Genomic DNA, 13,066 nt, shown 5'->3' with positions numbered 1-13,066 from the left:
GTACTTCGGTTTCCCCTGCCAATCTTCATTCCACCAATTGCTCCACAATCACCCTCACCTATCATCTGGGGCTGGTACAGTAGGCCAGAAGTGGTCGCAGTACAAGGGACTTAGTCCCACCCCACTAGCAATAAGTCTTCGTTTATCCTGCCTCTAAATAAAATGTTCCCGGTTAAAGCAAACAAAATGAATAATTTACCTTGACCAACTAAAGTCTTTGTGTTAAAATTAATAAGCAACAAGCCATGAAGAAGTGGGGGGAAGTGGAGGCACAGTTCCACGCATTTTTTATTTATTTATTATTTATTTAACAACACTGTCACTTGGTCGGGCTGCGTACTTTCGAATAGCATGAGAATTCGTGAGTAATTAACTGAAAAATATGCGAAATTAAACTGACGTGGCCTACTTTGAATTACTATCAAGAAAAATTCATGGACTTCCGCTCATATTGATCCACACCCTGCTATTATAAAAAAAAAGTCACGAGGTTTGGCAGAGTGCAGCCTGCCCTCACCCCTGAAGCAAGAAGTGGACCGATTCTTCTTCTTGTTACGACTTAATTGAGGGTGTCCAATAGGGCCACAGATGTCCCCGAAAATAATAACAGAGATGGTTTCCTTAAGGATAAGTTAACAGGCGAGAAGTTCCCTCCTTATATGGAACCTGACCTGTAATTCCGTGCATCAGAGGAACATGCCACTGAGCACTGTCATGAGAACTTTGAATGAAGCCCACACTTTTACACCTTATATTCTAAGATTAATTTTAATATTATCACATAAGCAACAAGTTACTTTTTAGAAAATGTTTTGGTTTTTGTCACCTCTCTGCGTTTTCTTCCGGTTTCAGTTTCCAGGTGCCTCAAGACTAACTCCATTCTGTAGAGCCTTCTTGACAAATCAGTAAGCTCTTCAGCTAGTCACGATATATCCCGTCTTACGGAATACTGAAATGTCATTACCGTGTTCTGTAGTCCCTATCCTGAGTCATATGAATCTTGTCCACGTCTTCTCACATTAGCTCATTTACACACAATTTTAATATTATCCTCCCACCTACTAGTACGTCTTCTAATTGGCTTATTCCCTTCCGGTTTCTTTTTCCTTGGCACTACAGCCCCAGTGGGCCTAGGCCTACCTCCACGAACTCCTCCGTTTACTTCGGTTTTTCTAAATCTTACACATTCGGTAGGACTCCTTGGGAGGGTGATCAGCTCGTCGCAAGGCCTCTACCTGTACATAAACACAGAAAAACTCACACAAACTAAAACATCCATGCCCTGAGTGGAATTCGAACCCACGATCCCGGCTTCCAAGCGAGCGAAGACAGTACATACCTTAGACCGCTCGGCTACCGTGACCGGCCCCTTCCGGTTTACCGACCAAAATTTTGTACGGACTTCACATCTCTTTTAAGCGTGCTACATGCTTTTCCAATCTCTTCTGCGTTGAATCTGTCACTGTGATAATATTTGATGAGGATTATAAATTATGTAGCAACGGTGAGTAAACGGTGGTTACTAGGTAAAGTCTGCAACAGTATGTGTCTGTGAGAACCACCCACAGTGGATCGAGTGCTAGCCAATCACAAGCTAGGAACCATTCGCTGCTTAGCAACGACTGTTTACTCGCCGTTGCTAAGCAATGATTCTTGAGTTGTCACTGTAACGTTTGCTTGAATGTGGGCAGCTCCCACGCGCTCTTCTTCTTCAGCTTGTCTTGTGATGACGGAGTGCCTAGCGATCCAGAACATGACGGAGAAAAGTTTATGTTCGCCAGGAATCGCTGAACTACATAAAATAAGAGCATCTAATCTTTCATTCTTGTACACAAACTACATGTGTTGCAGTGAGATGTGTACAATGTTCAGAGAAGCACGTGTAATACGTAGGATCTGATTTTGTCTGCTCGTAGAAACATTACAACATTTTTACCGTTACGAAATAAATTCACGTGTTCTTCGAAAACTCCGTCGTACTCTTTCTTTTTTTCGTACTGTACAATGATTCGGTGTAGTTGTTGTTTATTATGATTGGATAGTAGTTGGTTTGCTGGTTGTGCAGGATAAAACTTGGCCGTCATTCTTGTGTCACTGTGAGTCAGTTGAGGTCTATTTTGGATATGACATCACTTGCCGGAAAGCTGAAGACAATAGTCTTCATCGACATCTTGTATGTCCCCCTACAAGCCCAGGAGCCGGGATAACGCAGCCGGCATAACGACTGGCTACGAACTTGACGACTGAGGGGTCGGATTTCGAATCCCTGAAAGGTCAAGAATTTTCTTCATGTCTTCCAGACCGGCTCTGGGGTCCACCCAAACTCATATCCAATGGGTAACGGGTGCTCTTTCCCCGGGGTAATGCGGCCGGTGCGTGAAGCTGACCACTCATCTCCAACTAGTGCCAAGATCAAGAAAATGTGGATGTACAAATCTGCTCCCCCATACGCCTTCTTGCCATCGTGCTACACTAGTTAAACACAGAGACAATTTTACTTTTTTTATCTGTGCCCCCTAAGAGATTGCATTTAGTAAATAAATTAAGTTTATGCATGAAAGAAATAACATTTCGAGAAATTAATTTATTATTCTCTCCGGTGCGCTTGTTACCCTTCATTTCAAAATTATCTGCCTCTCCGTGTCGCATGAAACAATCCCAATGTTACTTCTTTTTCTATATGAAATTAGAGATAAAAGAGAAATTATTCAGGATATTTGAAAGGGAAGTGATAAGAAGATCCGGAGACTGTTCGGGGATTCCCAAACTCTTTCGGTTTCAGTTCAACGAGCATCTGAACATCACGTGGCTCTCAGCGAAACAGCTCAGAATTTCGATTTTTCTGCCTTCATGCGAACCTGAACACACATTCATAGTGGGAAACATGGCATGGCAGCGTACCCTTGCAGATAAATTAGCACTCCAACAAGAGAAAGCGTTTTTGCTCTTCATGTTAGCGTATTATATTACCCACCAGCTTTCATGGAGATAATCGTTTCTTTCTTCATCACCCTACCCCTTTCTTGTCTTTATTTCCTTTATAAATGTTTCATCTCTTGCATATCCGCCATTCTTCTCTGCCTCCTTATATCTTCCGTTTCTCTGTATCTCTTTCGTATTCGTCCCTTCATCACCTTCCTGTCTTTTCTCAGCATTGATTCACAGTTACAAAAGTAGGTATACTAAATAAATCGATTAGAACATAAGTTTGCAAAGTTTCTATGTATGTTTACAGTTCATGAGGATCTGCTAAAGTAAAGTCATTCCAGACAACAGACGCGTACTCAAACTCTGAAATAACTAAAGTAATATTTAGCATTTTAGAATATCCAAGGAAGATAAATTATACAGAGTGTCCAGATGAAAGGTATCCAAAATAAAATCATTATATCTCAGAAAGAATATATTATACACATTGGGTTACACCATTACAAATTCTTAATAAATTTAAATGTGGGTTCCCTTGATTGCACGACAGATATCCAGACTTGAAGCATGTTTGGTGTTACCGTAGTCACAGCGTACCTTATATGGGCTTTCAGGTATTGAAGGTCGTTAATCTTAATCTGCTAGGCATTGTTCTTCACACAACCCAACAAGGAAAAAATCGGTGGTGTTAAATCTGGCTNACAGATTGGGTTACACCATTACAAATTCTTAATAAATTTAAATGTGGGTTTCCTTGATTGCACGAAAAATATCCAGACTTGAAGCATGTTTGGTGTTACCGTAGCCACAGCGTCCCTTATGCGGGCTTTCAGGTGTTGCAGGTCGTTGATCTTAACCTCCTAGGCATTGTTCTTCACATAACCCCACAAGGAAAAATCCACTGGGGTTAAATCTGGCTACCTAGGAGGCCAAGCGATTGGTCCACCTCTGCCAATTCATATCCCAGCTATATCTCTGTCCAGGTGATTCCTAACAAGGCGGTAAAAATATGGCGGCGCTTGCGCGTAATCTGGGCATAGAAAAAGAACTTTCAGAGTTTTCCTTTCCGATGACGTAACCAGATAAGTGTATGACAATTAGTTTCCGAGATATACACTTTTCATTTTGGATACCTTTCATCCGGACATCCTATGTGTGATGAAATGAATTAGCCCGAAGAGCTTCTGAGCATCCGGCTCTAACTATTCAACATGGCAGTGAAAATGCAGTTTGTTATCTAACACAATTCCAAGATCTTTTACACAGTCAGTTCGTACGATTAATGCATCTCCCAGAAAGTAATTAAAATAGATTCGGTTAGTTTCACGAGTAAAATAAATTATATTTGTTTTGATTATGATAATGTTATATAATTTTTATTGCACCGCTTTGTACCGAGTATTTTTGACTGCTAGTGGGGTGGGACCAAGTCCCTTGTACTGCGACCACTTCTGGCCTATTGTATCAGCCACAGATGATAGTTGAGGGTGATTGTGGAGCAATTGGTGGAATGAAGAATGGCAGGGGAAACCGAAGTACTCGGAGAAAACCTACCTCAGCCCCACTTTTTCCACCACAAATCCAACTTGACCAGACCCGTGATCGAATCCGGGCTGCCGCGGTGGGAAGCCACCGACTAACCCCTTAAGCCACGGCGCGGCCTTTTGTACCGAGTATGTATCGTCTTGTAGTAACTTATGATCATCGGCGGATTCTATGACATGAAATATTTTTAAATCATAAGCAAAGAGCAGAAATTCGGAAGAATTCTTGCTCATAAATCATTTGTAAAAATAATGCACAATAGAGATCCCAAAGTGGAGCCTTGTGGCACTCCTGACAGCAAGGGAAAAAGTGAGGAAGGCTTCCCTAAAGTGAGAACAGAAAATCTAGATAATAAGTAACTTTGGAACCAACTAATTTAACGATCAGAGAGTCCAAAATTACTGAGTTTATGTAGCAAAAGAGTATGAGGAATTTTATCTAAAGCTCTGATAAAGTAAAAATAAATTGAATCGGTTTGCCTTTGTGAAGTGACAGAAAATGTGATAGAGTATAATTAAATAAGTAAATTGGTTGCAAGAGACTTTGATATAATAAAATTATGCTGAAATATGTGAAATTTATTTACTATACTTTCAAAAATTTTGGAAAAATTGTTAAATATTGATTAGTCTGTAATTAGTAATTAGAGCACTGTTGCCATTCTTGAAAGCAAGCACGACGGTCGGTTGCTTCCACAGAGTGGGAACTTCCCTCGATACAAATTAATATTAAAAACGTGTCTCAAAAAATGGGCAAAATCTCGGAGCAACCTTTAATGATAAAACTGTGGATCTCATCTAGACTGACACATTTCGACGGACCAAGACGCCGAATTGCCTACTTAACGTCATAATCGGAAATCAGGTAAAATAAAACTAGCACTCAAGAATTCCGTCCACTGGGATGTGGTGCCGTGTAGATATTTTGCTAACCGACCTTTCGGAGGAACATATCGCCTCCATCTTCAGGGTATAAAAATCCGAGAGCGATGAACCAGCGTGAGCAGTTGTCTGTAGACTGTAGAATATGTAGACTGTACAGACTCTACAGTCAAGTTGGTTCATCGCTCGCGGATTTTTTGTACCCTGAAGATGGAGGCGAAACGTTCCTCCGAAACGTCGGTTAACAAAATATCTACTCGGCGCCACATCCCAGAATACGACATTCTTCATATTCACCGCAGTGAAAACCTTCAATCTTACAAAACGAACATTTTTTGGAATAACGGAAGAAAGGGACTTAAAATCTAAGAAAAATATAATAAAATCGCGTATTATTAAATCACACATGGCAAAGTCAAATACAAATGAAACTCATATGAGGGATTACGAGAAATGTGTAACACCGAAAAAAATCAGTTTGTTACATTTTCCCCCCTAAAAGAAAAATTAACAAAAGCTCGCTATCACCCCAGTTGAGTGCCGGAACACTAGCGCCACGCCGGAATACTCTGGAAATTATATTACTGTCCTTAGGTAATACGTAAATCCAAAGAATTTTTCTTATAAACGGAGACAAGACGAATCTCTTTCAACACCGCCCAGAAAAATTACTCCTCCAGGCGAATCCACTCCAATTCCCACCATCAGCTTTTCTTCCAGTAAAACAACGAAATAAATTAAATAAAGTATAAAAAAATAGCAAGGCATTGTAAGCATTTAAAATACCGTGAAGTAATAAAAAAGAAAGAATATTGTGGTTGTTTCTGAGGTTACGAGAACACAAACCCCATCCCCGTCCTCCAACCCTCGTGGACTGGTTACGTGTAAAAGCTGCTTCAATCGATTCACTTTACAGTTCTCTGTAATGTAAAAGCGTCATAAATGCCGCTTTCTACTTTCACAGGTTTCAGTTTGGCACGTCGACTTTGAACTTGGCGTCTGGCGCGATGCCCGGACTCAGCTATAACAATAGCTAAGGAGGGGGGACGAAAGAAACGGCCGTCTAAATGGATCTGGCCCCATCAGTAAACAATCTTCAGTTCACCACTGCCACCACCGGAGCGGGAACATATCCGTGAAATCGTTTTTACAGAGGTGAATCTCATATCATATCAAGAAATACGACAGATATTTTATATAAAATATAAGCCTTCGTGATCTTACATGCGGTCAGCTTCTGAGTGCTGTGATAACGTTCGTGTATGGTAATATTATTGATCAAGTGTTTCGGGGGGGTGTTCAGTTTTAAAAATAATGGAATGGGCCTATTGAGCTCCTGTTAACCGGCACGAAACGTTTATATCCTGCGTGTAAACAGTCTTACGCAGAAATAGAAGTGTGAGTCGAGGGCAAGAATCTTCTGAAATCAGCCCATATTTCACTTGAAACAGGGGCGAGAGACATTCTTTTCCTATCGGCGAAACTCCAGTCTGTGAACACACATCCGCAACGCTCGAATTTATACTAGTGATTAAACGGGAGTTCTCATATGCAGTGAATTGTACAGAAGATAGAAGTGTGAACTGAACTGTTTGCTTTAAATATATATAAAAAAATTTGGACAATCCGAAATATACCCAACATCTTTATACTGTATTTCAGTCAAATTTTTAAATATAGGGCTCATCTCTAACATTCGTTCTGTTAATTACGTGCAAATATTCATAACCAAAGCTCAGAGGTTGTTAAAATGTTCTGATGAATTTTAAACAAGAAGAACATAGACTGTGTTACAAATCGAGAAATTTCAATTTTCTTACAAGCTTGTTGCGACCGCTGAGGCATACGAAAACACGACTAGCTTTATTAACTGTTTCATTTCACAGTGCTAATTACCCGTAGATGTAGCTTTTCCTTTCATCTAAATCACATGCCACAAATTTATCTTGATAAACATACTGCCAAAATACTAGACGTGCAAGAAGTGCCAGATACTAACTACAAATTGGTGTCACACATATTACTCAAACGCTAATTAAAAAAGAAAACAAAGTTGCTGTGTAAATTAGATGTTATTTTTAGTGTAATTCCTTTGTAGAAGAAAAGAAGATGGGTAGCAAACGGGAAAAAGAATTAAGTAAGAAACTGGTGATCGAAAGGCGGGTGCTCTTTGCATGCACAGTGATGATTGGTCTGTCCGTCATACTGTGGATAGCGGCAGTTTCTACGGACTGGTGGTTCACTGTCAGCGGTGGACCAAACGGAATCTATGTGAATGAAACCAAGAGGTTCTTTCTGCGTAGTCACTCCGGACTATGGAGAATCTGCCGTACTACCTACAACACAACCCTGGGAGGTGGCGTCGCAGTGAGGGCCGAGGATGCACCTGTCAACGTCACTGGGCGTGTTGTTCTTTTCAGTAAGTAGAGCACAGCGAGAGGCAGCTCAGGGTCATTCGTGACGGTAACGAACTCCCTGGAGTGGAGTCCTTGATAAACCGGTGGTTGACTGGACAGTCTAGGTATTTCCCTGCCCTTTACAGGAACAAACGATTTTAACCGAGACATTTAGTGAGAGAGCTAAGGGCTGGACGACCGAAGTGCAATTCTCAATTCGGGCAAGAGATTTCCTTTCCTCCACAGCATGCAGACTGGTATCGAGGCCCACCCAGTCTCCTCTCCAGTGGGTACCAGAGGATCTTTTCCTGAGGCTAAAGCGACTGATGCATAACTCCATCTAATGCCGAGGTCAAGAATGGTGGAGATATACCTCCACTCCCTCATATGTCTTCATGGCGTGGTGCATAATTAGTTAAGTTTAAAAAAGTTGGAAAACATAAAGCTATCCCTATAACAGGCTGTGAGACGTCGAAGCTCACACACTTTCAGTAGACAATCGACTCAGATGGCGGTTAGTTTGTCAGCCTTGAGCGCCGACCGTCCTTTACCCCCCAGGAAGATCCCTGGTACTCATTCTGCTAGAGGCTGTGTCGACCCCAGAGCCATGGTACGACTGGAAGGATTAGGTAAATTGAAAAGAATAACACCTCATTGGGACTCGAATCCGCGACCTTCCGGCTTGTAGCATAGTGCCTCAAGCAACTACGCTACGGCATGCCCACTAATTAGTTAAATGCAGGGATAATTCTACATTTGCCTTAGTTGGTTCAGACGGTAATAATTTTCCTTGCCTTTGGGACGTGTCTGGTTGGAAAATTGGCAGGGAACAGACCATTCTAATTGAGGCTGTTCGTTGCTTCTCTCGGCCCCCCAGGCAGTTCCTTCCATCCATATCACGTTGAACTCTCTATTTACCATCATTCAGTCATTCAGCGCTGTTTAAACCGATGTATTAGCAGCGTCGTTAAATAAGCCATAAAGCAAGAACAGACTCATTACCTTGATCACGTGAGCCCACCACTAGCGCCTGTCCTGATATACTCGCATCCAGTCCAGTTTTTCACATATTATTTCCTTAATACACCTACACTTCAACACTATCCTTCCATCTACTCCTGTGTGTGCCATGTTGCCTCTTCCCTTCAGGTTTTCAAGATAACTATAGAATATTTGACAACACCGTCTAGCGTGACTCAAATATATTTTTGTATGAATGCCTTTACATGTTTCGTTCAGTTGTGACCATCTTCAGAAAGCGAAACAACATGTTGAGGAAATTACTGTTACATTGATCATAGTACATCAAATTGAATTAAAGTTTTATATAAAGATTGTAATTAAGATAAAAAATAGTTGAGTTAAAAATTATTAATATTTAAGATCTTAAAACGTTAAGGTTCGTGTCTTCGTGCCTCTTCTGTCACCGGGAGATTGGGGTCCCGGGCAGTGTTGTTTTCTTCTTGTATAGTTGGTTAAGAATCTGCAATTATATTATGGGTATTTTACATAAAAGTCTATGTACTTAATATTGGTGGAACGCAGTAGCGTAGTTGGTTGAGGCACTATGCTACGAGCCGGAAAGTCGTGGGATCAAATCCCGATGAGGATATTGAATTTTCTTTTTCAGTCTACCTAATCCTTCCATCCGCACTATGGCCCTGTGGTCGACTCAGCCTCTAACAGAAATGAGTACCAGGAATATTCTTGGAATGTTCTTGGGGTAAAGGGTGGCCGGCGCGTAAGGCTGACAACCTTACCGCTATCTGTGAGCCGATTGTCTAGAAAATGTGGGAACCTCAATACCTCACAACCCTATGAGCCTCCACGGCCTGTTACAGGGATAGCTTTACTTACTTACTTACATAGTTAATTAGCAATGGACGCCTACCGTCCGCAAAGTCGTAAAGAAGCCGTCTTCGAAAGTAATTAACTGATAACTCCGTGGCCTGTAGCCCGCAAGTGAACAAGTCCTAGTTCTTTCGCGTTCTATATATGCACACACTGGGTTCTTCGTCAAGAAGGCTGTTTAGTCGATAGATGGTCTTGATTCAACCCGCTCTTTAGGCAGTTATAGTATTATCTATTGAAGGATAGTGAAAGACCTGAAGATCATTCTGCTCGTTCCCTTATTGCGATAAAACGAGCTTTCCCATTCGTACTGCCAAAGGCTGTTTCGCTACACGCCATCTTGCAGCTGTAAACCCAGTAGACGCTGATGAGGGAGGTGGAGATCTGCCCGATGTTTCCATGTTTCGTAAAGGATAATAATTCAATATCTTCAACAAACTGATAATAAAGTACTTTAAAAGATTCATATTATGCTACTAATTATGAAAAGAGCCGATCACGTTTCTTGCGCAGCCCGCAGTAAGAAATGTCCCGGATACCGGGTTTGAGGGACCGAATCCCACTGGAGACATTGAGGCATGTGTGTTTCTTTGTGTTCGTGTTGTCGTATGCCTTTGAACTGGCTGATCCTCCGTCCAAGGAGTCACACCGACTGTCCATAAGTTTCATAATTACATAATTAATTCTGAATGGAAACAGTCCAGGCAACCTAACCCGTCAAGGTAGAAGTATTATCAAAATATACTATTAATTATTAAATTAGTAGTGTAAACAACACAGCAGACCACGAATAAACATGGAAATACTAAGAATCCCTTTCTCAAGATAGACAGGCGGCACAGGATCAGCCCCCTCCAAGAATAACAATAGGAGAATTGACACGAACCTGCATGGTTTATAAATTTTGAGCTTGAACTAGAAAGTTTTTAAAAAAGTTTTTAAGAAACTTTAAAAAGTTTTAACAGCAGAAAGGCTGCTGTGGATGTGAAAGGTTGAACACTGTGTGCATTGTGCATTGCAGACGTTATATGTGTATATAATTAACATCTATTGTAATAGTAGTTTCCGAAAAGTATTGATGTCCTCTGAGGATGATCCGTAGGGATCGAAACATGTAAGGGTGATGAGTCTTCAAATGATAAAACTTAAATAGTCACATTAGACGGTGTTATTTTTGTATTTGTATTTGTATGAAATTATCATTTGAAGCAGATTCATTGTTCAGAAGCTGATCGTCACCTATTCANACCAGTCTGCTTTTACCGGTTCTCACGGTCTCTTCGCTTGCGGATTTCTTATATTTTTCCTTCTACCCTGAAGATGAAGGCGATACGTTCCTCCGAAACGTCGGTTAACACCACATATACACGGTGCCAAATCCCAGAAGACTGCTTTCTTCACATTCCTGAATATCGGTTTAATATTACACTGTCATCTATATAGAGGTATCCTAAGTGGTCATTTGTCTTCATTATTCTAAATTAAAATTTTGTGCGTATTTTTCATCTCCCACATGACAGCTTCACTATCCACTCCGATTTGATAGTTCTTATAATTTCTGGCGAAGAGTACAAATTATGAGGGTTTTAGTTATGAAAATTTCTCACATCATCTTCTGATGTCTCTTCCTTACGTATAAATATTTTGCTCAGCATTTTGTTTCAAATGTACTTAGTTTATAGGCCTATTCGTATATTTAGGCAAGAGACCAACTAAAATTATTATCAACGCCAAATAAAGAGAGCTGTTAACATAATGGTGCTAATTGAATCACTTAATCCCCACTACATATACCAGTTAGGTTGTATGTCGTTATGTTGATTGAAGGAAAAATCTAAAGAGATTAGTATTACCGAGTGTTAAAAACAGTATCAAAGGAAGGTTTCATAAGGGGAACATTGTTTACAGTTCTGTCTAGTATATTAGTACTGGCTAATATTAAGAGATAGCCGGTCACGGTAGCCGAGCGGTCTAAGGCATGCACTGTCTTCGCTCGCTCGGAAGCGGGGATCGTGGGTTCGAATCCCGCTCAGGGCATGGATGTTTGTGTGCGTTTTTCTGTGTTTGTCTACAGGTAGAGGCCTTGCGACGAGCTGATCACTCGCCCAAGGAGTCCTACCGAATGTGTAAGATCTAGAAAAATCGAAGTGAACGGAGAAGTTCATGGAGGTAGGCCTAGGTCCACTGGGGCTGTAGTGCCAAGGGAAAAAAAATATTAAGAGATGCCATTTGAAGCAGCAGTAAAATATGAATTATATTTATCTTGTGTTTCCTAGGAAAATATGTCTACATTAATAATATACATAACATGTCATATATTTTCCAGTTTTAATTTACATGGCAATTTCTCTTTAAAAATATGCCCTTATTGTTCTGTGTATTGTTGTAAATCCCATGTTCAAATTCTTTCGATTCTTCGCAGCAACCCCATTATTTTTAGAAATCCTTACCTCGGAACTACAGAGGAGGCGGGGTAGCGTAGTCAGTATAGCGACTGCCTACTAGCTGGACCACTGAAGGGTCGGAGTTCGAGTTCCGGAAGGGTCAAGAAATTTATCTTCTCCAAATCTCCCATACCGTCTCTGGGGTCCGTCCAACCTCCTATCCAATGTGTATGAAGGGCTCTTTCCCCGGGGGTAAAGCAGGCGGAAAGGGAAGCTGACCACTCACCTCCACCTAGTGCCGAGTTCAAGAAAATATTGAGCTATATATCTACTCACCCATACGCCTTCTCGGCCTAGTGCTTAATTCGTTGAGCACAGGGATAACTTTACTTTTTACCTTTTAGCCCGAAATGACAGTGGAACGAAATTCTGTTTCTCTGTTAATGACAGAGATGTGCGGCATAAAGAAATGCCAGAAAATGAATTGTCTTCGACACGGTTAATTGCCTGCAAAAGGCTAAAATGAATTTAAATTACAAAATTCATTACCTACACAACCAACGAAATTTTGAAACAATCATTAGAACTTTGGGAGTTTAAAAATATGTTTCTGTATTCAGAGAAATTATGTGATTTTCTGATATTTTCTGCGTAATTCTGAATTAGAAGAGGCCAGACTCCTAATCCATAAAAGTTGAAGTTCAAGGACAATAATATAATAATAATAGTATTGATTTTTTTAAGTTGGCAGTCATTCGTATTTAATGCATATAAAAGTTTCCAGAATTACCCCACAGATTGCTCTGTGGGTCTAGATTGTGTTCTAGAAAGAGCTAAACTTATTTGCGTCAGGGACATTAATGTGTACACAAAGCTTCGATCCCAGATTTTTTCTGAGACGCCCCCACCGTCTGTCTGTAAACAGATCACTGCATATATATAGAACACAAATACGTGAATAAAGGTTTGCTTCCACATGTTGATACAGCAGACAGTGTGTTGCAGTGTAAATTTTTCGTAACATTAGTGATAAGAGGAAGAGTGCGTGAAGAGGTCACAAATGGATATATAACGTAAAACG

At 40.7% G+C, this 13,066-nt stretch overlaps 1 protein-coding gene across 2 annotated transcripts in view; it reads left to right on the top strand.

Annotated features, from left to right (window-relative positions):
- LOC111867693 overlaps window positions 1-13,066 on the top strand; it is a 43,468-nt gene that overhangs the window by 9,379 nt on the left and 21,023 nt on the right. The window contains exons 2-3 of one of the 2 annotated variants that reach the window (XM_033752777.1): window positions 6,319-6,509; window positions 7,453-7,773. In XM_033752777.1, coding sequence (XP_033608668.1) covers window positions 7,464-7,773 — 310 coding nt within the window. In that variant the 5' untranslated portion in view covers window positions 6,319-6,509; window positions 7,453-7,463. Of the gene's footprint in view, window positions 1-6,318; window positions 7,774-13,066 lie in introns of both variants that reach the window. The other variant, XM_023857755.1, reaches the window with a different exon arrangement.

The sequence above is a fragment of the Cryptotermes secundus genome, unplaced genomic scaffold (genome assembly GCF_002891405.2).
Source record: "Cryptotermes secundus unplaced genomic scaffold, Csec_1.0 scaffold1076, whole genome shotgun sequence".
Lineage (NCBI taxonomy): Eukaryota > Metazoa > Arthropoda > Insecta > Blattodea > Kalotermitidae > Cryptotermes > Cryptotermes secundus.
The sequence above is the reverse complement of the archived record's forward strand: the minus strand, read 5'-3'. Positions and strand labels throughout refer to the sequence as shown.